Source organism: Schistocerca americana, chromosome 1 (genome assembly GCF_021461395.2).
Source record: "Schistocerca americana isolate TAMUIC-IGC-003095 chromosome 1, iqSchAmer2.1, whole genome shotgun sequence".
Lineage (NCBI taxonomy): Eukaryota > Metazoa > Arthropoda > Insecta > Orthoptera > Acrididae > Schistocerca > Schistocerca americana.
The window spans coordinates 893,819,988-893,846,828 of NC_060119.1; the positions used below are offsets into that span (position 1 = coordinate 893,819,988).

A 26,841-nucleotide genomic window follows, 5' to 3' on the forward strand; every position below is an offset into this window, starting at 1 on the left:
AGGCAGCAAGGGGGGGAAAATAATACTGATGGAGTGAGAAGAATGAGGCCACTTGGTGAGGACATCATGTGTAGGGACTAGTTCTTTCTAATCTAGCAAGCTATAGCTGATAAAATGGTAGGGGTTTTTTGCGTAGAGAAAACCTCGAGTTACAGGATTTGCTACTTAGTATCAGTAGATTGACCTTGCTGCTTTAACTTAATATTCATAATATGATGGTTGTGGGCTTAACAATAGTTATCCTCAACTTTGTAGACACCTGAGCAAGTTCTCTCCTCACACAGTTGAAGCTTTCATTTCCACAACTACTTATTAAATGTCATATCTCAGCACTTGCATTGTTGTTATTGCATATTACAAGTATTCATAATTTAGATTTTCTTTTGGTTTTAAAGTAACTAATAATAGGGACAGGCTTACACAAAATGCTAGAGTCTGGTACTAAATGTAGAGCTCATTGCCTCTTGTATTGTGGACCTGTCTGGAGTGCGTCATTGGATTCCTCTTCTCTCCCCATTATTACTTTGTGTTTCTTGTGTGCTCATAATTCTAAGTATGCATAAACTGAAAAGAGAACTCGCATTATTAATGGAATACAAGAGTGTAATACAGCCATACAGATAGTCTGCAAAATATACACCTTATTTTGATCCATGAAACAAAAAGTCTTATTCCCATGATTAAAAGAACTGAATACATAAAGGATGAATACTGAATATTTACCCAGGATACAATCTGTATCAGAAGCTGAGTTAAATGAAACACTAAAGAGAGCAAAATTGATGGTTATCAAGAACATGTGAATGTGAGTCAGGAAAAATAGAGGGAGTGGAAGGAAGGGAGAGAATGCATTGAAAACTTGTGTGAATTGGAGACTTAGTGTTTAGAGTGACACATTCAGAAACTGTGCCAACAGTCTGATTCTTTTTTTACATTTATTTGACATTGTTCTATTTCTTTTTCAGAAAGCAATTGTAAATCGACCTGCACTTGGAGTATTCCCAGGATCTGATTGGCCAAAAAAAGTTAAAAATATCCTTCTTGATGTAAGTGAAACTATAATTCATTGTTGGGTGTGTTAAACAGTGAAGTTAATTTTTGTTTAATTTCATAGTGATTTTATGATTTGCCTTTCTTTCCATTTTTGCAGCCAGTCTCTGTTTTCACCATCCTAAGGAGACTTTAATATTAGTTCCCATGGACTGCTATATCTCATTTAATTATCCTGACTAATACACATTGTAACCACAATCAAGTCTGAAACTGGGAGCAGGGTTGCCAGTGAAATAAAACATTTACCACTGAAACCATATTTGTTATGGAGACCAATACAAAAGACACAACAGAACTTTTTCCTGGATGGAGAATGTTGCAATTTATACAGACACTGAATATTCCAGAAAATGCAAACTTAACATACATAAGAAATTTTGAGGACCCTCTAGAAATAATAAATGTTAAAAAATTAATACTTGCTGGTGGTGATATTTGAAGTAGGGGCCCACAGCATGCCAGCCGGTAGTGCTAATCACTACTCCATATTGCATGCAGCACAGCTCGTAGTATTGCTCCCTCTCCTGGAGAAACAATGACTGACTTCTTCAGAAGTTCTCATCAGCACTAACTACAACATCCTAGATAATGGTCCTCTGTATGGCAGTACTGAGGATCCTCTTGTTTGGGTTGTGCTGTCACATCTTCTTCACCAAGATAAATATCGAAGATAGCTCCTTCCATCAAAGCTTTGCAGTCATACAGTAAACCTTCAGTTCCATTAACCAAGAAGCCCCCATCATTGATTTATGCCCCTTTACAGTAGTAGGATCTCATATGCAGGACGTCGAGAATGTGTCTGTGATTTTATCTTCTTGATCTCAAGTCAAAATCATCGACTTTGTATGTGAAGTCTGATGTACGACAGAGCATGTAATGTAACCCAAAGTAACATTTTAGTAATTTTTCTTATATCCCTGCACAGTCATAAAAGTACATACCAAATCTCCCGGGGCTGTATTTCACTGTCCAGAGCTCAGAATCATAGCACACTCGGTCTTCCTCTGAAGTGTCCAAGGAGTGTGTGTCTTGCTTCATTGGTCCTTGTGATGAGATGATTCATACAATCATCCTTGAAACGGAAATAGTGTATCCATTGTTGTTTTGGGCTCTAAATCTGTCACAATAGGCAGTATTGTATCCAAATCTCTGTCAGACATCAACATACACCAATAGCATTTCTTACAATGTCTTGTTAAAGTATTCTGTGAGGCCATTCTTCTGGTGATGGTGGATGGTTTTCATTCTGTGGGTGATGTCACTATGAGAAATTACATATGATACTAGTCTCGACTGGAAAAGTATTAAATGATCAGAGTTCATCATATGGGGGACTCTATCCTTCAAAATGATATCTTTTAGAAGGAACCTTGCAATTTCCAAAGCTTCAGAAATTGGCACAAGTTAGTGATGTGCAGTGGAATAGGTAATCAGTGCAGATATTTAACCACTGATACCTCTTTTTTCAAACTGAGGAATCTCCCCAGTAGGTTGATCTCATCTGGTGTAATACCGCTGTTGCGGGCAGAATTCCACCAGATGCCCTGGAACTAATTGCTGCAAATGCTTTCATCACTAACATTCCTTACAGTGGCTCACATGGTCTTAACAGATTGGTGGAGGCCTTGGCAGTGACAACTGCATCTAGTTCTGTCTAGAGCCTTCATGAATCCCAGGTGACCAGATGTTGGAGCATTGTTGAATTACTTCAGGGTAAGTGGCTAAAGATGATCTGGGATAACAAGCAGCCATTTCTGCCCTACTGGATCATAATTCCTCTTATAAATGTTCCATTTATTAATTTTAATTCCCATTCAGTGATTTCTTCCTTCTTTAAGACTTCTATTGTTTTCAGCAGTGCTGGATCTTCTGTCTGCTAAGTAGCAGTATCATTTGATGAGATTTCATCTATGCTACTGTGTTCCACCAAAAGATTCCTTGAAAGGCTGTTTGGTGTCCTTATCCAACTCAATGGATTCTACAAGACAGTCAGTAGGTGTAGAGAATGGTGGCCTGTCACAGTGGTGAATGGTTTGCCAAGTAAATATAGTTGGAGCTTGTAAATAATCCAAGCAGCTGCAAAACACTTTTCTGTGCTTTCTTGAATTTGCACTCGGACTGCTTGTGCCCCATATCCACTTGTCTGAGGAGAAGTTCTATCTCAGCATTCTTATCATACACTGCTACGACCGGAGAAGATGTAAAGACCTCCTTAAAGACAAGGAAAGATCTTAGAGGCTCCTTGTCCCAAGAAAATTTGGCATCTCGGTGTGGTAATTCTTGCATGAGAAGTACATTGGTATAGAACCCATGTGTGAATTGCCATTAGTATAAGCACATTTTCAGAAAATTTCACTCATCACAAATGGGCTGAGGAGTTATAAAATCTGTAACTGGTTTTATTTTGTCTGGGCGAGGACGGTGTCCATCACCATTAACTAGGTGCTCCAAAATTGGTATTTCTTGGGTGATGAAGAGGCATTTCTTCAAAGTCATTTGAATGCCTGCAGACTGAACACACCTCAGCGTGATTGTCAAGCAGCTTACAAGTTTCCAATTTTTTGATGACATTTGACAATCTCATCCAGATAGCAAAACTACATCGTCCATTTAAGGTGTCGAAGCTGGTGGCCCACCATACATTTACAGGTTGTTGGAACATTACATTATCCAAACGGCATAACTTTGAACTTGTAGAGGCCATTGGGTGTTGTGAAGGCAGTCTTTTTCCAGTCAGCCTTGATTTGCTAGTAGCCTTTCTGCATGTCCATAGTTTAGAAGTACTTTGCCCCACTGAGGCACTAACAACCCCAGTTTCTTAACTAATGTCAATAAAAGGCTTACAGAAATTATGGAAACCCTTCCCTGTAACTAAAAGTGAAACTAGAACCAATACAGAGTTTACAAAAATATAAAAATTTGTGTAATCATTGTGATTTATAGCTGTCAGCTCTTTTGTGACACTGGGTGTTGTCTGAATTCCTCCAGTATACCTCTTCATCTGCCCTGTGCAGTACAGTCATGGAATCTTGCACCAATGCCACTTTTATTATCTGGTAAGTTCCTCTATATAGGTGAAAGAACTTCCAGTTCCTTTTTCCACCCTGGAACTCTTTAAATACTTGTTGACCACAAATAATTCTCCTTTCTTATAATGAGATTCCATAACATTTTTATTTTGCCTTGTCAGTCGCTGCTCTGAACTTGTAATCAGATCAGCGTTTACTGCTTGAGGGGTTCACTCATGTTTACAATTATTTTCTGATGACCGTAACAATAAAGTGGGTAACGTCTCATCTACTACTCTCTTGCCTACAATCTCTAAAGCAGTCAAGTCATTATTCATACGATGTAACACAATGAGGATTTTTTAAAATTCTTGCGCCTGACCTTTGCTAACCTTGTATGTTGTCTTGTACAAAAGGCATGACACAGTCTTCCAAGTATTTACATTATGCATGCGGTAGGATTACACTAGGGATGGTACTTAGAGGTTAGCAGTTGTTTTATGCCCTGACTGCTGAGGAATTCTTTAAACTCAAAGCTTACAAATTATGGTCCTTTATCCAATAGTATGTGGTGGGTACTTGCAATTCAACAAAATAATCCTTATTTAGGCATCTAATAACTCTCTATGTAGTTGTGGTTTGTACTAGATATGGCGCTACCAACTTGGACCAGCATGCTAGTGCCACAGATACATAGCTTACTTTTTCCATGCACCTGGGTAGAGTACCAAAAAAATACGCATCTAGGAGGCCCTGCAATCCCTTTGGTATAATATTATACACTTTTATATTTGGAAATATCAGCAAAATTTTAACTTCTTAGCGTAATAGGCAGGTCCAGATGCTGTTCCTTACCTGTCTTCCCAGTTTTTTAAAATAGTAAATTTTGCTCATAAGGCTATATACATTTCCTAATTCCAAAGTGACCATATCCTTCTAGTATGTATACAATTAGGGCTTGGACAATTTCGTCTGTTACACCAAGCTCGGTGTTAATAGTTCCATTCCACTACAACACACTGTTTTAAAATTTCCTTACCTATTTTTTTCCCCTGATATCACCCAGCTTTTCTTAATGATTAATTTGAATTTGGGCTCTTTTGTTTGCAAATTCATAACCTTATTTCCAACTACCTTTACTCCCTTTTTATGTGCTTCTGTTTTCGGATAGTAAATTCTCATTTCTACTCTTGACCTTTCCTCGTCAGTCAGTTCTGTTGGTGGTATTACATTTTGAGGACATATGATGTATTAAAATCTCAGAATTAAATTCTTGCAGGACAAAACTCACCACATTGATTTAGAAATGCCAGTGCTTGATAATCTGTGTTGAGAGTTATTTTGTGTCCTGCTAAAAGATACTGGAAGTGTTTGAAGCCACATACTACAGCCAAAGTCATCTTTTTCAGCTACTGTATTATTACATTAATGTTTATTATGGACTCTACTTTAAAATGTGATGTTGTAATGTTTGTCTTCACTATTGAAGCCTCCCTGAAAGATGTTGCAGCCTAATCCAAAATCTAATGCATCAGTACACATTTTAAATGCTTCCTCAAAATTAAGGTGGCTCAGACTTTTCACTCAACTCGTTTTCTCTTTGACCTTATTGAAGGTGCTGATTCCTCTGGGACACCAGCCCTACTTAGTCTTTTCTTTTAAGAAATTTAATGTGCGATCATTTGATATACTTCTGCCTGGTATTAATCTTCTATAAAATCCGACCAAAGCCAGGAAGGACTTTTGACTGTTTTCAGTTTTGAGGCAGTAGACAGCACATGATTTCTTCAACATTGTTTGGGTCAAGTCATGTGAATATGTCCTAAAATTTTATTTCTTTTGTCTTAAAGGCCTACTTCAACAGTTTTACTGTCAATTTTTTGTCATGGAACATTTCTAAGACTCTTTGTAATAAACATTTGTGTGCTTCCCATCTTTCATTAAGTGTTAGCGTATCATCAACATAGAAAATCACCTTGCACGACAATTCTTTAGCAAGTGCCATATCAAGAGCTCTCATAAATACAGAGACTGATACATTTAAGGCAAAAAGGAAGGCTTGAAATTGGTAAGATCTTCATTCAGAAATAAAAACTGCATCTTCCTTGATTCTGGGTGTAATGATACTTACCAGTATCTGTCCATTAGAATGATCTGCTGATAAACTTAGTGTTCTGTAATCTACATTAAATTTCTTCCATTGATATTGATTGGTCTCTTTCCTCTCCTATTACTTGGTTACGGGTCCAAGCATGTAACACTACTAGTACTTCACCATTTGGTTTATGCACGACTAGCAAGAGGTTGAAGTTAGAACAGCCCCTTGGTCAGAAAATGAATATATAATAGTTTTTCATTTTAGCTGTTAATATTTTCCCACCATTTCATAGAGCTATCGTATTTATTTGGACATTTAAGCATTGTTCTTATATTTACAGATTACTATATATATTAGTTGGATGCTTTATTTTAAAACTGCCTATTTTTGTGGTTTAACAGAAACTGTGTGTTAATTTTAGGTTGCCCCCAAGGGACTGAGCCATGTCACTACAATGATGTGTGGTTCATGTTCAAATGAAAATGCATTCAAGAACATCTTCATCTGGTATCGCAAAACTCAGAGAGGTGAAAATATAGATTTCACTGAAGATGAAAGGTCATCTTGCATGATAAATCAATCACCTGGCTCTCCACCGCTGAGCATTCTATCATTCAAAGGTTTGTGGTATTTGATAGCCTCACAAATATATTTGAAAATTAGCAGTAATACCTCCTGCAAACACAAGCATATGTATAAAGCAAACAGAATACAGCTTTCTTCTTATGCATGTGGTACAAGTTAATTCACACAACTTCTTGATGGCTGATTATCCATTATCACATTGTATGCTTTTCTCAACATTTTCTTCAGAGGTTGCAGTTTTAAGACATCCATTACATGGATCCTGTGGAGAAGTACAGTCATGCTTGTCATCTGCTATCCATTTATTAAGTGTTCAAAATGTAGGAAAAGTCAGCTCAGTTACAGATATTGACTTTGGGTGAATTTAACAACAAAGTGCATAAAATTTCATTGATACTGACACTGCTCTATACCAGGGAAGAAAGTGTCACATTACCCACATATATAGACATTAATGTCATGGATATTAATACAGATACACACACATGAAGCATTTAGTTCAATCTACCACAAAAGACAGAGCTGAAGATTCTTTCATATTTTTTTTTTTAACATTTATTCTATGCATACAGTTTGATTTAACAGAGCTGCATTTCATTTCATTATTTACCTATGGCTGTCACTTCCAATGTCAACAAAAGATTCTAACCAGGAATTAAATCATGTCAAATGTAGTATTGAAGAATGGTTATCTTTTCAGACTCATTGGTTCCTGGGGGGGGGGGGGGGGGGGGTGAAATGCACATAAAATACACTGCATGGGAAAAAAGAATATATGGCATCCAGAAGACATGGTCATATGCCAGTATTGCTTCTTACATGTACACATCACTGGCAGATGTGTAAACGATTAGAGATGCAGTTCTCTCTGACAGGTAGACCAGCCACCAGAGTGCGTTAGTGACATTCAGGTTTAGTGTTGTTAGAGGGCCTGATAGAGCATGTTAGGAACTTGAACAGCACCAGCTGAGTTATCACTGTGAAGCTATCAGAGATGCAGCATACTCATGTGAGACAGTGTTATCCTAACATTACAAAGTTTCAAAAGGGCCTCATTCTGGGTCTTCATTTGTAGGATCATGCAATATCCAGATTTGTGGATCATTCAGATATTATGACTGTGTGCTGATGTTGGATTACGTGGGAATATGAGGGCAGGCATACTCACTGTCAAGGTTGTATATCTACAACCTACTCTATGAACCACTGCGAAGTGCCTGGCAGAGGATATGTTGCACTGCACCAGTTATTGAGGCTTTTCCTCATTCCATTCACATATGGAGTGTGGGAAGAATGATTGTTTAAATGCCTTTGTGTGTGCTGGAATTAATCTAAAGTTGGCCTCACAGTTCCTGCAGGAGTGGTATGTAGGTGCTTGTAGTATATTCCTAGAGTCATCTTTTAAAGACAGTTCCTGAAGTAGGCTTTCTTGGGATAGTTCCCATCTGTCTTCAAGAGACTGTCATTTCAGTCTCTTCAGCATCTCTGACACTCCCAAGATTCAAACAAACCTGTAACCATTCATGCTGCCCTTCTCTGTATACATTCATCATCCCCTGCTTGCTCTATTTAGTCCCACATCCTTCCACAATATTCTAATGTGGATGCCACAAGTGATTTGTAACCAGTCTCTTTCGTAGACTGATTTTATTACCCTAGATCTCTACCAATAAACCAAAGTAAAGTCTGTCGCCTGTTTTACCCATGACTGAGCGTATGTGGTCATCCCATTTCATATCCCTACAAAGTGTTACATCCATGTCTTTGTAGGAGTTGGCTGAGTACAACTGCGACTCACTGATATTATAGTCACAGGATTACTATGTGTGGTTTTTTTTTTACAACTTTGAAATCTTTTCAAGATATGATGGAATATTTATGCATCTTCTTTCAGACAGTGCTTCACTATAAGTAACTGCACCATTTGCAAGAAGTTTGAGGTACTATTAATATTGTCTGCAAGGTCATTAATATACAGAATGAATAGCAAGAGTCTGAACACACTTCCCTGGGGTACACCCAAAGTTTCTTTTACATCTGAAGATCACTCTCCATCCTAGATAACATGCTGTGCCCTTCCTACAAAAAATAATTCAGTCACAAATTTTATTTGATACCCCATATGATTGTACTTTTGACAATAAGCGTGGATGTGGTGTTGAGTCAAACACTTTTCAGAAATCGGGAAATATTGCATCTACTTGACTACCTTCATCCAAAGCTTTCATTACATCATGTGAAGAAAGTGAGAGTTGTGTTTCCCATAATTAATGTTTTCAGAACCCATTCTGGTTGCCATGGAAGAAGTCATTCTGTTCAGAGATACCTCATGTTTCAACTCCAAATATGTTCTAAGATTTTACAACAAATCATTAAGGATGTTGGGTGCTTTCTTCCAACTGCTGGGCATGGCTTCTTGTTCAAGGGTTGACCAAATGTTTTCAGATTTTGTGAAAGATCATTTGACAATATTCTGCTACGGTAGTCGTTGAAGGGCTCACACATTGTCCTCTTGACAGATAAACATGTTCCTGTCAAACGCATCTGATCACCATAAGAGGGGATCCCATATTGTGCACCGAGCACATTGTAACCCAGTTCACATCTGGGTGTGCCATATCTGTGAACGAGTAATGGACTCCCTGCAATATTCTGTTGTATCCAGCACCATTTGTCAGAGGCTAGTAACAGTTGGACTAGGGAATTACTGTTCCATGTGTAGGCTGCCATTAACACTGCCACACAAATGGCTGTGTTTGGAGTGATGCCATGACCAGGAAGCATGGATGCCTGGCAAATGGCACCTGTGATGAATCAAGGTTCTGCACTACATTGGATGACCATAATTGGTGAGTATGGCTGTGACTTTGGGAGATACCCTATTTATCCAATGTTTTGTAGAGGCACAGCAATGTTACTCCTGGCATCAAGGAGCAGGGAGCCATTGGGTGTGACGTCAGTTCATGGCTGATAGTGGCAGAGGAAAATCTGATGGTGCAGCAGTATGTCATGGACTTCCTGCATTCTCGTGCAGACACTTGTCATGTGACAGGATCGTGGTGCCTTTTCTCAACAGAACAATAGTCATGCTCAACTGGCATATGCCTCTATGAACTATCTGCATGATCTTGAGATACTATCATGGACGACAAGATCATAATATCTGTCCCTGATAGAATGTGTGTGGGACTGGCTCAGACGTCAACCCCATCCCAATGCCAGTATCTAGAATATCAAATACCAGTTACAACAGGTGTGGAGCAGCTTGTCTAGAAGAGGATGCAACAGATTTGACATCTTTCCCTATCAAATCAGTTCATGCATCAAGGCCAGAGCTGGTGCAATGTCATACTGATAAGTTCTTTCTAAGTTCAACTCAGATTTGTTATCACCAAAATAACATCACACATCCTATCAACATGAGAAATTTCATTTAGTTTCCTCCTGTCCTTCTGTGTGCTTAACTTTTCTCTTCCACTAGTGTGTATACGGGGTGATTCAAGAAGATAGGCAAATATTGTAAAATGTTATTCTACTAGTAAAATTAAAGAAAAAGTTCATATAAACATAGGTCCGCAAATGTTTAGTTACGGAGGTGGCTAATGAAAGATTTTGCCTGAAATTTAGCAACTTTGCTACTATGAAGCCATTACAAAACTGTACAAGGTTAAAGTAAAGCATGATTTCCATTTATTTTGTTGTTGTTGATCTAATAAAACATCTCCCAGGTGTGTATCTGCACTAGTTTTCCAGAACATCCAGAGAAGCAAAGATTATTATACAAGTAAATTTGCTTACTTTCCATTAAGAATGTAGAAAAATTTGTCATTATCGGTCACCATTAGTGAGTTGTTTCGGTTGTTTCCCGATCTTGAAACGAATTCGTTTCCTGTATTGTTCATTGAAAGCTTTGTTTTTTCCAGTTTAACATGAATTCACATGTGCTATGGTATTAATAAAAGCAGAGTATCTGACACATTCATACAGTTTCAGTTAATGTTATTACCATCATTTTCCAAAATTAAATTCTCTGCAACTTCTGTTGAAAACTTTGTGTGTTTGTCTGGAATTTAAAAAACAAATTGGACCAAGTAGTTAATAAGCTAAAAATATTCCAAAATTATGCCTTTGCTTCTCTGGATGTTGTGGAAAACTACTTCAGTTACACATCTGGGACATGTTCTATTAAATTCACCAGATCAACAACAACAAAATAAATGGAAATCATGCTTTACTTTTACCTCATACAGTTTTGCGATGCCTACATATTAGCGAAGTTGCTAAATTTCAGGCAAAACATTTATTAGCCATAAGTCCATAACCAAACATTTGCGGCCCTTTTTTTATATGAACTTTTTTCTTTAGTTTTACTTGTAGAATAACATATTAAAATATTTGTATATCTTTGTGAATAACCCAATGTAGCAACAGCTTCCCAAATACAAATCAAGAAGTAGTGGCAGAGCAAAACTGTTATCCAGTAGTATGGCGGAAGAGAAATTAAGACTGTGGGAGACTTTACGTTTAAAGTCTGCTATATAATATGGAAAATCTGACTAAACACAAGAATTGATTAATGCATTTTAGAGGCAATTAAAGATGCAGAAATTAGATTCTGATAAAATACAGTACAATCAAAAAGAGATGCATTCTTCTTGGGTTTCTAATTAACCATTATCCTTGTACTGGAATTGTTGCACTTGACCACTTGCTATTGATCAATTAAGTGATACTTCTAAACCCTCAGACTGAAGAGAGAAATTGAAGAAGAGCTGAACAAAGTTTTATCTACATGATTAATCTGCTGTTCACAATTAAATCCCTGGAAGAGGGTTCATCAATCCACCTTTAAGGTACTTCCCTACTGTTCCATTCTCAAACAGCGTGCAGGAAAAACAGACTCTTGAATCTTTCTATGTGAGCTCTGACTTCTCTTGTTTTATTATGATGATCATTTCTCTCTATGTAGGTGAGTGCTAACAAAATATTTTTCACCCTCTGAGGAGAAAATTGGCGATTGAAATTTCATGGGAAGGTCCGGTCACAGTAAAAATTGCCTTGTTTTAATGACTGCCACCCTGATTCATGTATCATACTCGTACTGTAGTGATTCGAGAATTTCGGTGTAAATTCTAGAACCACTTGTCATTCTACCATCTTGAACACATGATATTTTAGATGTGAGTGCATTTATGTAACTCTGTGATAATAGTGTCCATGACTATTGTAGTGGAAGAAAGGACAGTTGGGGGGGGGGACCTTGTCGAAGGGAAGACGTGTGTTAAGATTCATGTTGAGAATGGACATGGTTATTAAGCCAACTTTCTCTTATATGTAAATTAAATTTTTTTCTGATGTTTGGACACTAGAGAGACTTACTAACCAGTATTTATTTATGTGAAGAGTGGTATTGTGTAAAATGTCTGAAGTTCAAATATACATCATTGGTTGAATCAAATGAAACTTTGTACGTCTACTTATTTTTATAAGTAGCAAAAGTCTTGAGAAATTCCTGTAACTAACAACATGATTCAGAGAAGAAGAGAAAGAGGGTTAGCAGCAGCAGGCTAAGCACCAAGGAAGGTTGGCCGAACATCTCAATTAAGTCATCTCATTAAAGAAGTGGAAGTTTGAATACATACTTCAAAACTTTAAGCCGTCCAAACCGTTAGAATGCCTGTGGCACTCTCTGCTTTATTGTGCAATAATACATAACAAGCTGCTGCTCTTTGAACTTTTTCAATGTCCCCTGTCAATCCTATCAGATGTGGATCCCACACCCCACAACAGTACACCAGAAGAGGGTGGATAAGTGTACTGTAAGCAATCACTTCAGCAGACTCTTTACATTTTCTAAGTGTTCTGCCAATAAATTGCAGTATGTGATTTGCTTTCCCCACAACATTCTCTGTGTGACCTTTCCAATTTAAGTTACTCAGAATTGTAATCCCTAAGTATCTAGTTGAGTTTGCAGTCTTCAGATTTGTGTGATCTATTGTGTAACTGAAATTTAGTAAATTCTTGTTAATGCTCTTGTGGATGCCTTCACACTTTTCATGACTGAGTCAGTTGCCACTTTTTGCACCGTACAGATGTCTTGTCTAAATCATTTTGTTTTGATCATTTGGTGAAGTTTACATGATGGTAAATAACAGCACCATCTGCAAACAATCTACTAGGACTGCTCGGATTATCTCCTAAACCGTTTATGTGGATTGGGGAAAAATAGAGAGTCTATAACACTTCCTTGCGGGAATGCCAGATGTTGCTTCTGTTATTCTCAATAACTTTTCATTGGTTACTGTGAACTGTGACCCTTCTGACAGGAAATTGTGAATCCAGTCACACAACTGAGACGATACTTCATAGTCATGCAATTTAATACAAGTTGCTCATGAGGAATGGTGTCAAAATCTTTCTGGAAATCTAAAAATACGGAATCAATTTAATGTTCCCCCATCAGCAACACTCGCTGCTTCATGAGAATAAAGAACTAGTTCTGTTTCACAAGATCTATGTTTCTTGAATCCTTGTTGGCTATTTGTCAGTAAATTGTTTTCTTCGAGGTGATAATGTTAAAGTGAAAAATATGTTCCAAAATCCTACTGCAAATCAATGCTAGTGATATAGGTCTGTAATTCAAGCAGATTACTCCTATTTCCTTTCTTGGGTATTGGTGTGAATTGTACAACTTTCCAGTTGTTAGATACTGATCCTTCTATGATTGAGTGGTTGTATAACAGTACCGGTATGAAATGAGCATCAAGATGGCGGCGATTGAGAAGTTTTGTGAATTTGTGCCTCCAGTTATTTAGGATTTTCAAATGTTATCCGGCATCAATAGCAAGAAGATGATCAACAAAAGTGCTTCGCAAAGTTTCAAGTCTAGTGCCACGCAAAAAACCTGCAGTGAAAAATCATCCAAATCAAAATGTAAGTGTGTAACATGTGAAGTCCATCCTGACAAAGCAAAACTAGTTGAAACTATTAATTCGTTGCAAGAAATTGTGCGCAGATCCTTGGCAGAAAACAGTGTTAGCTGATAGACTCAAATGTCTTGAAAATGATCATGGAAAACTAAAAACCGGCAAGCAGGGCGTAAGTGAATTCGATAGAAATAAAGTGTACACAGTAACCGGCCGGCCGAAGTGGCCGCGCGGTTCTGGCGCTGTAGTCTGGAACCGCGAGACCGCTACGGTCGCAGGTTCGAATCCTGGCTCGGGCATGGATGTGTGTGATGTCCTTATGTTAGTTAGGTTTAACTAGTTCTAAGTTCTAGGGGACTAATGACCTCAGCAGTTGAGTCCTGTAGTGCTCAGAGCCATTTTTTTGTACACAGTAACCGATGATTCCGTCGCCATTTCAAGTTTTCCAACACGTTCTGGGTGTACCAGTAATGCAAACCATAGCGCAATCATTTCGTTGTCTTTAGTAATAAATTCTCCTGCCGTGCTCCAAAAAACGGTAGGCCTATCTACAAAAGATCAAATGGTGCACCATCTGAAAGAAAAGCCTGTTATTAAGCAAAATGTGGAACCTACACAACAGAGTCTGTGTAAAATAAAGTGTCCAGATATTGTAAATAGTGTTTCTTCTTCAGTAATAGCTCAAAAAAAAACAAATTCGATATCCTACTACAAAACGGTGGTCATTGTGAAAAACAAACTTCTGCTGCATACAATAAATTTGCTCCCAAGACCGCAAAGTTAACACAGGTTCATAGTTATCAAAAAAGGTTACCGAATGTGCAAAAACAGAATATATCTACACAGCAAAAACACGTTTCAAAATCTTCTAGCCCCAAAACTGTGATAAACAAAAAAAATTGTGTGCTTGGTGACAGTCATGGACGTGGAATTTCAGCACTATTGAAAGATAAATGTAATTTAATGGTAACAGGTTTTGTGAAGCCAGGAGCGCAGTTTTGTGAGGTAAATAAACTAACAAACTCTACTGATGTATCTCACTTAAGTAATTGTGGTTTTGTCATGCTTCTAGGTGGTTCAAACGATATATATAGGAATGAAACAAAAGGGTTTGCAAAAGAAATGAAGGAATGCTTAAACAACCTATTACATACAAATGTACTCGTTGTTAACATTCCTCATTGTTATGATTTGCCTTCCTGGTCCTGTGTCAACCAAGAAATTTACATTGCAAACAAACTGATATCAGAAATATGTTCTACATTTCATAACGTAGAGATAATTGATACATACAATTTAGGAAGAAGATTTCATACAGCTCATGGACTACATTTAAATATGTTAGGAAAAGACCAAATAGTAGAAAAACTCCAAAATCATATCCTGAAGAAATCAGCCCCAAGTATCAAGATCGCCAAACAACCACAAATTACAAAATGGTTTAGGCCAAAAACAGAAGCTTTGATGGAAGCAGAACTGTGTCAACCACTCAAAACCATCTCTGCTACTGAAAATTGCGTGCAAGAAGCCACACACAAAAATAAAATCTCGGCTAATTTTTTAGGGTAAGTGCTGTGTCAGAAATACCTTTAGAAAAGAAATTAATTAAACCCTTAACTGAAAAGTCACAAAGTCCATCATTTCTTGTATTACACCATAATGTCCAGTCATTCAGAAATAAGATTCAAATGCTGGAAGTGTTACTTCAGTCTCAAATAAATCAGATGTAATATGTATTACCGAACACTGGTTGTCTAAAGAAGAAATTCAATCAACCTCTATTCCAAGGTACTCATTAACAAGCTTTTATTGTAGGAATTTCTCCACACATGGCGGTACTGCTATATTTGTAAAGGACCAGATAAAATTCAGTGAGGTAGGCCTAAATGAACAGATTTCATTATCTGAAGATAAGGAATTTGAGCTTTCTATGGTTAAGCTGCCTGAACTAAACTATATAATTATAAATGTATACAGAGCACCAAGTAGTAATATTCCAAATTTTATGACCAAATTAGAAGTTCTGCTGAATAGTGTCAGCTCATTAAATATTAGAATAATACTTTGTGGCGATTTTAACATTGATTTATCAAAAAACAGTAATGCTAAACTTGATCAAATCCTTTAATATGATCCCCACAATACACTCTCCAACAAGATCAACAGAGCATACTGATTCAATAATTGATCAAATCTTCATAACTGATACTGGTTACAAATTCACTGGTGAAGTACTGAGCATGGGATACAGTGACCATGATGCTCAGCTACTGAGCGTTGACATGGAAAATAGTAAAATCAGCCCAAAAAAGTATTTCAAAGAAGAAACTTTTCAGATGACAATATTAGGATTTTTAACTTCCTATTAGCTAAGGAAAATTGGGACAGTGTTTACATGCAAACAACTGTTGATAATATGTTCTTAAGCTTCCATAACACCTTCCTTTATTACTTTAATACAGCATTTCCTTTTGAAACAAAAACTTCAAGCAATCAAAATAGAAAGTCGTGGGTAACAAAAGGAATCAAAATTTCTAGTGAGAGAAACAGATTTCTCCAATATTGCTCCAAAAAATACATAGTCACTGAAGAATTTTCTGACTATTGTAAAGCCTACAAAAAAACTTATCTTAGAGTGATTAGACAGGCAAAACTTTTATGGAATGCAATTTCATAAGAAACTCTTCAAACAGATGAAAGCTATGTGGAAAGTTACTAAAAAAGAAACTTGTAGTTCAACACCTAAAAAGGAAAACATTTCTCTAACACTTAATGACTCTAAGGTCACAGATCCATACACAGTTGTAAACAAGTTCAATGAATATTTCACCTCACTAGCAGAAGATCTCATTCAGGCAAACTGCAAGATATTGTTCTTCAATTCCACCAATACGTCAAACAGCACTAATGCTACAATGTTTGTTTATGAAACAAACCCTGATGAAATTAGGAACATAATAAAATTGTTACCCAATAAAATCTCTAGTGGCTATGATGAAGTACCTGACCTCATATTAAAGGTGTGTGCTTCCAATATAGTAAAGCCATTATTAACCATCTACAACCAATCATTAAAAACTGGCATTTTTCCAGACGCTCTCAAAATAGCTAAAGTCTCACCATTACTAAAGAAAGGTTCCCCTGATTTAGTATCCAATTATAGACCATTATCCATATTAAGCATCTTTTCAAAAATCCTGGAAAAACTTTTTTATGACAGGCTTATAAATTTCATAAAAAACCACGCACTAATCGGCATTCAACAACATGGTTTTAGTAAATCTTTATCCACCCAGACAGCAATTTTTGAACTGTTGGACCACATACTGAAATCAATTGACCAACATAATATAGCTGCAGGTATCTTCTTAGATCTCTCTAAAGCCTTTGACGTACTAGATCATAAAATACTGCTTGCTAAATTGGAAAGAAGAGGAATAAGAGATGTGGCTCACAACTGGCTATGCTCTTACCTACAAAACCGCAGACAGAAGGTATCACTTCAATACGATATTAATGTACAGAATAAAATAACACAGTTTTCCTCTCGGAGGAAAGAACAATAAGATATGGTGTTCCCCAGGGTTCTGTTCTAGGGCCATTACTTTTCCTCATTTACATAGATGATCTTGTTGAACGTATGAGCCCACAAAAAACTATCCTGTTTGCTGATGATACAAGCATAGTGTTGACTGGATCTAGCCCTGAATCCCTTCAGACAATATCTGATAACTCTATGAAAAAACTTTCTGAGTGGTTTAACAAAAATGGCCTAATTGTTAATAGTGGGAAAACGGTATGTATCAACTTCCATCTAATTCCCACATCCAATCAAAAACCTATCCAAGTAAAGTTAAATAATGATAAAATTGAAAATGTAAATGCAATAAAATTTTTGGGTCTATGGGTCCAACAAAATTTAAAATGGGACACACATATAAACAACTTATCAAAGAAACTCTCATCATTGTGCTATGGACTAAGAATACTAAAATCTACTACAAGTAAATCCACACTAATGCAAGCATACCATGCGCAGTTCCACTCATTGCTCCGCTATGGAATCATCTTTTGGGGAAATTCAACTCGCAGCACAAATATATTTAAACTACAAAAAAGAGCACTGAGGATAATCTGTGGCCTCAAAAAGCTGGAATCCTGTAAATGTCAATTTATAAAACTTAATGTTCTAAGCATCGCATCCCTATTCATTCAAGAAACAATCCTATTCACCAGGGAATACCTCTCAAGAACAGGTAAATTAATCCAAAACAATGATATACACACTCATTATACCAGAGGGCAATCTAATATCCATCAAATTTTTTCAAGGACATCATCATACCAAAAATATATAACTCATCTGGGTGTCGTATTACACAATAAAATTCCAGAACAAATAAAAACTGCTCCAGATCCAATATTTAAAAATAAACTAAAGGCATTTCTGACAAAGCACTGTATCTATTCAGTACAAGAATTCCTGGTAATGAAAAATTATAAAGTTTCTTTGTAAAATACCGTGATTAGAGTAAAACATTCTATAGGCAAAATAATAACCTAATTTCTACTCTACACAACTACGTTTCAGTTTCACTTCCCAAAATTTTTTAACTCTCTTTTTGAATGTACAAGTACACATTCTATTAGTATTAAAACTTAATTGTCTGTGAAATCTCAATGTTAATTTCATGTTTAATGTAGTTTTTAAATGACATTGTCCTTCTGTTGTGTTTCCAGTTGACATTTTCACTATTCTGTAATCTCAGTGATTATTTATGTAAATTTAAAGTAGCACTACATTGCCTACATGTTTCTTAGTTCCCCATGTAAATTGTTTGTATTCTCTGTATGTGAAGTTACTATATTCATCAATGAACAATTTTGTGTACATTTTTTTAAATGGCAGTCCATTGCCTATTTTTCTTTTTCTCCAAACTACATATTTGTTAAGAAAAGTGACTTGTCCTATATCATGTGTACTTTGTACAATATGTGATACACAGGATAAATAAATAAATAAATAAATACAAATACAAGATACAAATGTGTCGATAGGGAACATTTGTTGTGAACGAGCCTTAATTTTTTATTGTTAGGTTGGTATGACATCTGTCAAAGATATGTAGTATACATCAAGTCATGGAACAATCATCATCATATGTTTTCATCGTGTTAACAATGTCGAATTTTGTACCAGAAAGTGATGATTTGCGGAAAGCATTAATTTTTTTGTTTTCATTTGAAAAAAAGTGCTGCAGAGTCACATTGAATGCTTGTTGAGGTGTATGGCGATCATGCTCTATCAAAAGCAACATGCAAAATATGGTTTCAATGGTTCAGAAATAATGATTTTGATGTAAGAAATGAAGAACGTGGAAGACCACCAAAAAAAGTTTGAAGATGCCGAATTGCAAGCAATATTGGATGAAGATGTTACTTTGAGTCAGAAGCAAATGGCAGCAATGCTAAATTTTGCACAACAAACAATTTCTGACCGTTAGAAAGCTATGGGAAAGATCCAAAAGTGCGGAAAATGGGTGCCACATGAATTGAATGAAAGACAGATGAAAACTGAAAAACCATTTGTCAAATTTTGCTTCAAACACATGAAAGAAAATCAATTTTGCATCGAATTGTTACTGGCGATGAAAAATGGATTTATTTTAAGAATCCTAATTGGGGAAAAATCATGGGTTAATCCGGGACAACCATCAACATCGACTGCAAAACCAGATCGATTTGGCAAGAAGACAATGCTCTGTGTTTGGTAGGATCAGAAAGGTGTGGTGTATCATGAGCCTCTAAAACCTGATGAAACTGTGAATACCAATCACAACAGACAACAAATGATCAATTTGAACTATGCATTGATCGAAAAAAGACCAGAATGGGCCAGAAGACATGGCAAAGTAATTTCTTCACACGACAATGCACCTGCACACAAAGAAAAACTGGTTCAGGATACAATCAAAACACTTGGCTGGGAGCTGCTACCTCACTCGCCGTATTCACCAGACTTGGCACCTTCCGACTACCACTTTTTTTCATCAATGGGACATGCATTGGCTGAGGAATACTTCGATTCCTACGAAGAAGTCGAAAATTGGGTGTCTAATTGGTTTGCTTGAAAAGACGAACATTTCTTTGGCAAGGTGTCCACAAATTGTCAGAAAGGTGGTCAAAATGTATAGAAAGCAATGGTCAGTACTTTGAATATAATGTTTTTACTTTTCAATTCAAAATTAGTGTTTCATTTTCACAAAAAAACGCTCATTTCATACCGGTACACCTGGTATGATTGCTAAATATGGAGCTACTGTATCAGCCGTACTCTGAAAGGAAACTGACTGGTATACTATCTGGACTGGAAGCCTTGCCTTTCTTAAGTGTTTAAACTGCTTCGCTACACTGACCATATCTATTTCTAAGTTATTTGTGTGTGAAGGAATTTCAGAAAACCATGTTTAGTAATTCTGCTTTACCTGTTGCACATTGAAGGTGTTGACTGCATTTTGCCACTGGCATACTTTACATACGACCAGATTCTCTGTGGGTTTTGTGCCAGTTTTAAAAACAGAGAAACTATTAAAGCATCTCACGTTGAAGTTGACACTAAATTTGGAGCTTCTATAGAACTTTGCCAATCTTGATATTTTTTGCATGCTTTTTTCATTGCTTTTGCAATAGTGTTCTGACCTGTTTTGTGTACTATGGAGGTTCACTACCATCCCTTATTAATTTATTTGGTATGTATCTCTCAGTTCCCATTAATACTATTTCTTTGAATTTAACCACATCTAGTCTATGCTAAAATAGTAATGTTGGAAGAAGTGGAGACTGTCTCTTAGGAAAGAGTCAAGGAGAATTTTTATCTACTTTTTTAAATAGATGTATTTTGTGTCAATTTTTGGTAAGTTTGGATTTTATGGTGTTCACTCTAGCTACTACCACCTTGTGGTCATTAATCCCTGTATCTTTCTCTCGATGTTCGCTATTTGGTCAGGTTATTTGTTGCTGAAAGGTCAAACATGTTTTCAAAACCATTTACACTTTGAGAAGGCTCCTGAACTAGTTTTTCAAAATAATTTTTTGAGAAGGTATTCAGTATGATTCTGGATGACCTCGTATCACTACCACCTACTTTGAACACACATTTTTACCAACATATCGAGGGTAGATTGAAGTCATCACCAACTATAATTGTATGAGTGGGGTACCTATTTGAAATGACACTATAGGCCTGTTGGGGATCCCAATTTTTGTGTATCTTTGGTTGTGATCTGATGCAAGGTGCTTGTGTGCTCGTTATTACAATGTTTCTTGCTTGTTGCATGGTGAGTAGAAAGTTGATGTTGTTTGAAATGTGTTTAACCTCTCTTTGTATTCTGGCTGTTGCATCTTTATGTATTTCTATTATGTCATTGGTTTGGAAGAAGTCTAAAGTGTTTTCTACATATGTTGCTCTGTTCATTACAACAGTTGTGTTACCCTTGTGAGCTTTTAAAATTATTGCATTATTGATGTTTAATTTAGTCTTAATGGTATGTGTAAGGGCATCTTCTTTTTTCTTGTATGCTGGGAATGGTTTTGCAGTTTCCTTTTCAATGATTTCGTTAATTTTGTGGCACGCTGCTATTCTGTCATTTTGCTTCTTAAAGGAGATGGTTGAGCCCACAAGCACCTTGCCCTAGATCACAACCAAAGATACACAAAAATGGGACCCCCATCAGGCTTAAGTGAACTGTAGGAACAGCCCAACATTCAAACTCAACAAAATGCTCTTCAGAATTCTCAAAGAAGCATACACATTCAATAATGAGAGAACACGTAAAAATAAACCAGAATTTACACGACATGTCAAAAACATAGAAGTACCTGATGGTGCCACACTTGCCTCATTTGACATACAAAACCTTTATTCCTCTGTGCCAGTAGATCACACACTACATATAATCAATGCCAACATGCAAAAGCACAAAAAAATCCCTTCAACTCACATTACTGAACTAATGGACCTGCTTGAATTCACACTTTCACACAATTATCTTAAATTTAACAATAAAGTCTACAAACAAACAGATGGTCTGGCAATGGGCTCAGATCTTTCTCGATTGCTAGCAAGAATATTTTTAAGTAACTTAAAAGACAAAATCCTGAATTCCAATCACCACCTTCTCAAAAATATCATCTACTACTACAGGTACATAGATGATACCATCATTTTAATTAAAGGCACTAAAGATGACATCAGTTAGTTGAACCAGTTATTCAACAACTCCCATGAAAACATAAAATTCACAGTTGAACACCAAAGAGATGACAGTATAAATTTCTTAGACCGTACCATTAGAATAAAGAATAACAGACATCAGTTTGAAATTTATCAGAAGCCTACCACAACACACACTACAATCCACAACTCCTCTTGTCACCCCACAGCCCACAAAATGGCAGCATTCCAGTACATGATCAATAGAGCTATCCAATTAAAACTCTCTGAAGACAAATGTGATCAAGAACTTGAAATAATAAAACAAACAGCTATTGCAAATGATTATAACAGCTCCATAGTAGACATTCTAAAACACTCAATAATGGCAAAGCAATCACAACACAAAAAAAGAGAAAATAACATCTTCCACACAATCCCCGTTCTAGGTAACATTTCATATCAGATTGCCAATGTGTTCAAACAAAAATGCATAAGCATATCCTTTACCACAGACAACAAGATTGGACAGAAGCTACCTCACATCAGCACACGAAACCCAGTTCATCACACAGGTGTGTACAATATTGAATGTTTGGACTGTGACTGCTTCTACATAGGCCAGACAGGTAGATCATTTGAAATTAGATTCAAAGAACGCATGGCAGCACTAAAAAACAATAAATATGACACATCAGCAATAGCCACCCACCTGCATGAAACAAACAAAACACCATGTTAACAACACAATTATCAGCATCCTACACATCCAACCAAAAGGCAGAAAACTAGACATCCTTGAAATACTCCAAATACACACACACACACACACACACACACACATACACACACACACACACACACACCAAACAAAACAACCTGAATCCATACTAAATGACAATATTTGCAATAGTATCATCTTTGTTTCCTGCAACTGCCTACACCATTAAAACCTCAAGCGCGCGCGCGCGCGCGCGCGCACACACACACACACACACACACACACACACACACACACACACACACACACACACACCCCTTAATATTTACCATAAATAGTTATGTTACCATGACAGCTGCCAAGAGTACAAGAGATTGACCTCATTTACATATATATCATCACACCAACAGCTTGTACCCCTTGTCAGCTTGAAACTATATGTACATCAACTACTGGCACAAATTATACATCCATCTGCATATTTTAAAGCATTAACCAATGTATAACCCCGACCTTTAGGAAGTTCTTACATGTAACAGATATAATCTTAATACTACGTGCCACGTAAAGTTTTCTCTCATGCAATCAATCTTTCCTCTCTCTCCCTCCCACTTTGTCTTTCTCTCCCTCTGCCTCCAGCCTCTCATGTCTATCTATTAATCCCAGTCGAAATTGTTATTTATGTATAATTTTACCGGTGTAGTCAATATGATTAACATTTCACCTGATTGTATAAATGAGTATGAATTTTAAGCTATTTTAACTTTTCAAAATTGGATTTATATACCACCTGAAGTATTTATTCTAATGCATGTATTCGACACCTCAAAACAAGCACCTCCAAATCCTTAAAAATATTCTATAATAATGTTGTTACGGTGTATATTCTTTGTACTTTGTGGAAGTATGACAGTATACACATAATGCGTTAAGGCAGCTAAAGGAATCTGTGACCACTGGAGGTACTCTATTTTTTTTATTTTAAGTTTACCGTTAGATATACATTTAATTTTTTGTCAAAAGAAACCCAAAACCATGTTCTGAAATCGTGTTTTGTTTTCTCCACTAGACAGTGCCACTAGTTCATCCAAAAAATCATAACACAACACACACACAAATGTCATACTAACAAATGTAAATCCACCTGATGATGGAGGTATAATTCTTTGAAACACGTCGTGGAGATAAATAAACAGTGACTGGTAACAGTAAACATGTTGTTTCATTTAATGTCAGTAACAGTCATGGTAAAACCTATCCTAAAATGTTCGCATTTAAAGTTATGCACTAATGCAGTCACACACAAATCAGCGTTTCGTCAGTATCAGAAACATTGGTACATGACTCTTTACTAAAGTCCCAAGCTAAGAACAAAAACGGCAAACAACAAATTATCACTATCGATCTTAAGCACTTTACTTTCACCCTGCCTCTTGAACATGAGGTGATTTAGAGTAAGCCATTTAAAAGCAGCTTTGCAATCACAACAATTAATTAACTCCCCTTTCATCCAAAATTTTGGCCAGTTGAACCTGAGAACATGTCTCCACAATTACAAAGTGCCCTGAAGCTGACATTGCTTCTCTATGATACATTGCACATAGTTGAACATGATTTGCACAGCCCAGAAAGTCTAAAATGGAAAGGCATCAGATTATCCACACATAACATAGAAATTTGCAGAACACTGTCAGCGTAAAATATCATGGCACTACAGTCAATGATGAGCCCAACCTTCTCTTTGGCGCTATGTCCAATGTGATGTGTCCCAGAAGAAATAATAAAAATACTCCTGAGACTTGCTAACTGAAAACAGTGTAATTTACAGGATGACCCTTCTTGTGACCTGTGTCAGATCACAGATGGACGAATTACTGTTCCAGCCAAGATGAATGACTCAGTTCAAATTCCAAACTGAATGCCAACACTCGCCTAATTCAGTAGGAGTGTGAGGCACTAATTCCGATGTGATGCACTTCCCACCATCTGCTGACTAAACAGCAATCTCCGGGCCATTGACCCATCATTCATATGACCTCGTAGCTCTTGCCATGCTTCCAGACACAACTAGCATGTGGCCTGCTCTCACTACATGGCTTACTCTCCCCTCTGTCATCCAGACCACCCCCCCCTCCCCCCTCCCCTTAAGGCTCACCCAGTGCACGTTTAGAACCGCTATCCACACCTGGCATCTCTAACCACAGAACAATTTTTATTTGCGTAAAGGCGCACTGATGCCAGAAATAGGTAAGGTCACATGTGTGCATCGCAGAAGTACAAACTGAAAAATCATATGACAGTGTTAGATTTCAGATGAAGCGTAGGACATTACATGTTTTGAGCAAAGCATTAACTAGAGACATTAAAACTGAGGACTATTTGTTACCCAAGGGGAAAATCTGTAGTAAGGTATTCGCAGTGGAAGGGGTTGAACAGAAAAATCAATGGGGGATACATGAGATTTGCTTGCATAAATCTGTGGACAGTGGGTATATTAAAATAAAATGTTCAGAAACCCTTGCTGGAGAGAAGGCTGCAGTACAAGAAATAAAACACAGTAAAATATTGTGAATTTTCTTACTATGTAGCTTATCTTTTACTTTGAAACCAATCAACAATCCTATTAGGGTACTTTGTCTCTGAACACAGTACCCTATTCCTTTACGTTGTTTCAATTATTGCATAACTTTGAGGAATGTAGACCATGTGACCCCACACACCAAAATTAAAAGGTATCGTCATCTTATATTGAGTACTTTTTAATTAAAATGTTGTCATCATCATCTCCCAAATAATATAACATGTAGTGTGTCCTGTGGAAGTCCTGTTGTGGACATGAAGAGGGTGGTGCCTATAGTGTCAAACGTAGCAGTTTTCTAATTGATTATAGTATTTTCTACTGTGATAACTCTAGTGCCTCTCACTTCGGTGTAGATACAGGGGAATTTTTTGCTGAATGCTATTGCTAAGCTTAACAGCTGGATTGCAGTAGCAAAACACAAGTTAGTTTCCCTGAAAAATGGCAATAAAATAAGCTTTTAGAGTGTATGCCCTGACTGCTCAGTTACTAATGAGCCTACATTATTTGTTTTTATATCTAAACTGTATGCTCAGTAATATTATTAACTTCCACTGGTGATACGTAAGATTTCATCAAAATAAATCAATGGTATATCTATATTAATGGAAATTCTGACATTCAGATTTTTACTCGTTTGTTCTAGCCTTTTCATACAATATTTTAAGTCAATACTTTGCTTAAAAATGTTGTGAGAACCCTATGTAGGAATGGGTAATAACAGTTTCGGTTGTGTTGTGTTGTGCTGTGTTGATGTAATATGATTAATTATTAGCACCATCTGATGAAAGTAAAGGCAGAAGTGTTACTACCAGAGCAAGCCATTTATTTATTTTCAGAGAGAAGCATGACATATCTGGACAAGGGATACGGTTGGCAGTAAATTTTAATTAATTATCAAATCATTAAAAATAAATGTGTCTCACTCAATCTCTTCTACAGTCTATTCTGCACATTCTAATGTTGATTTGCCCCTACTATTATTTCCCGTCTATCTCTCCTTTGCCGGATGGTGTGGCCGTGTGGTTCTAGGCGCTTGTCTGGAACCGCGTGACCGCTACGGTCGCAGGTTCGAATCCTACCTCAGGCATGGATGTGTGTGATGTCCTTAGGTTAGTTAGGTTTAATTAGTTCTAAGCTCTAGGCGACTGATGACCTCAGAAGTTAAGTCGCATAGTGCTCAGAGCCAATCACTCCTTCCAGCATAAAGTTTACTAATCCTGGATGCCATAGTAGATGCCCCATCACCCTGTCCCTTTATACATATCTTAAAATTTTATCGGCTTTGCCATACTGCTTTGTTGCATCATCAATTTTCTCATTGAATATCTAGTTTAAACAGTTCTAAGTAACTGAATGTAATTATGATTTGAATTATAATAGTGTGTTGTTGTCAAGTGATACCTTGGTCTCTCTCCCCCTCCCTCCCTCCCTCCCTCCCTCCCTCCCTCCCTCCCCCCCCCCCTCTGCCCCCTTCCCCTTCCCCTCCCTCTCCCCCCTTCCTCTTGTTCAGTAAATCATAATCTTAAAGGTTTGATATGGACTGTTAGTAAGTAATGACATTAACCTAGCTGCCCAAGCAATAATGATGCATTATCATGTTTCTGTCTGAAGCTGCAATGAACGCCGATTACTTAGAGAATTCTCATAATACAGTTAA

General features: G+C 36.9%; 1 protein-coding gene across 1 annotated transcript in view; it reads left to right on the top strand.

Moving 5' to 3' along the window:
- The window catches only part of LOC124614628 (4-aminobutyrate aminotransferase, mitochondrial), a 107,160-nt gene that overhangs the window by 20,000 nt on the left and 60,319 nt on the right, over positions 1-26,841 (top strand). The window contains exons 4-5 of the mRNA XM_047142959.1: positions 966-1,046; positions 6,581-6,779. Coding sequence (XP_046998915.1) covers positions 966-1,046; positions 6,581-6,779 — 280 coding nt within the window. The remainder of the gene's footprint in view (positions 1-965; positions 1,047-6,580; positions 6,780-26,841) is intronic.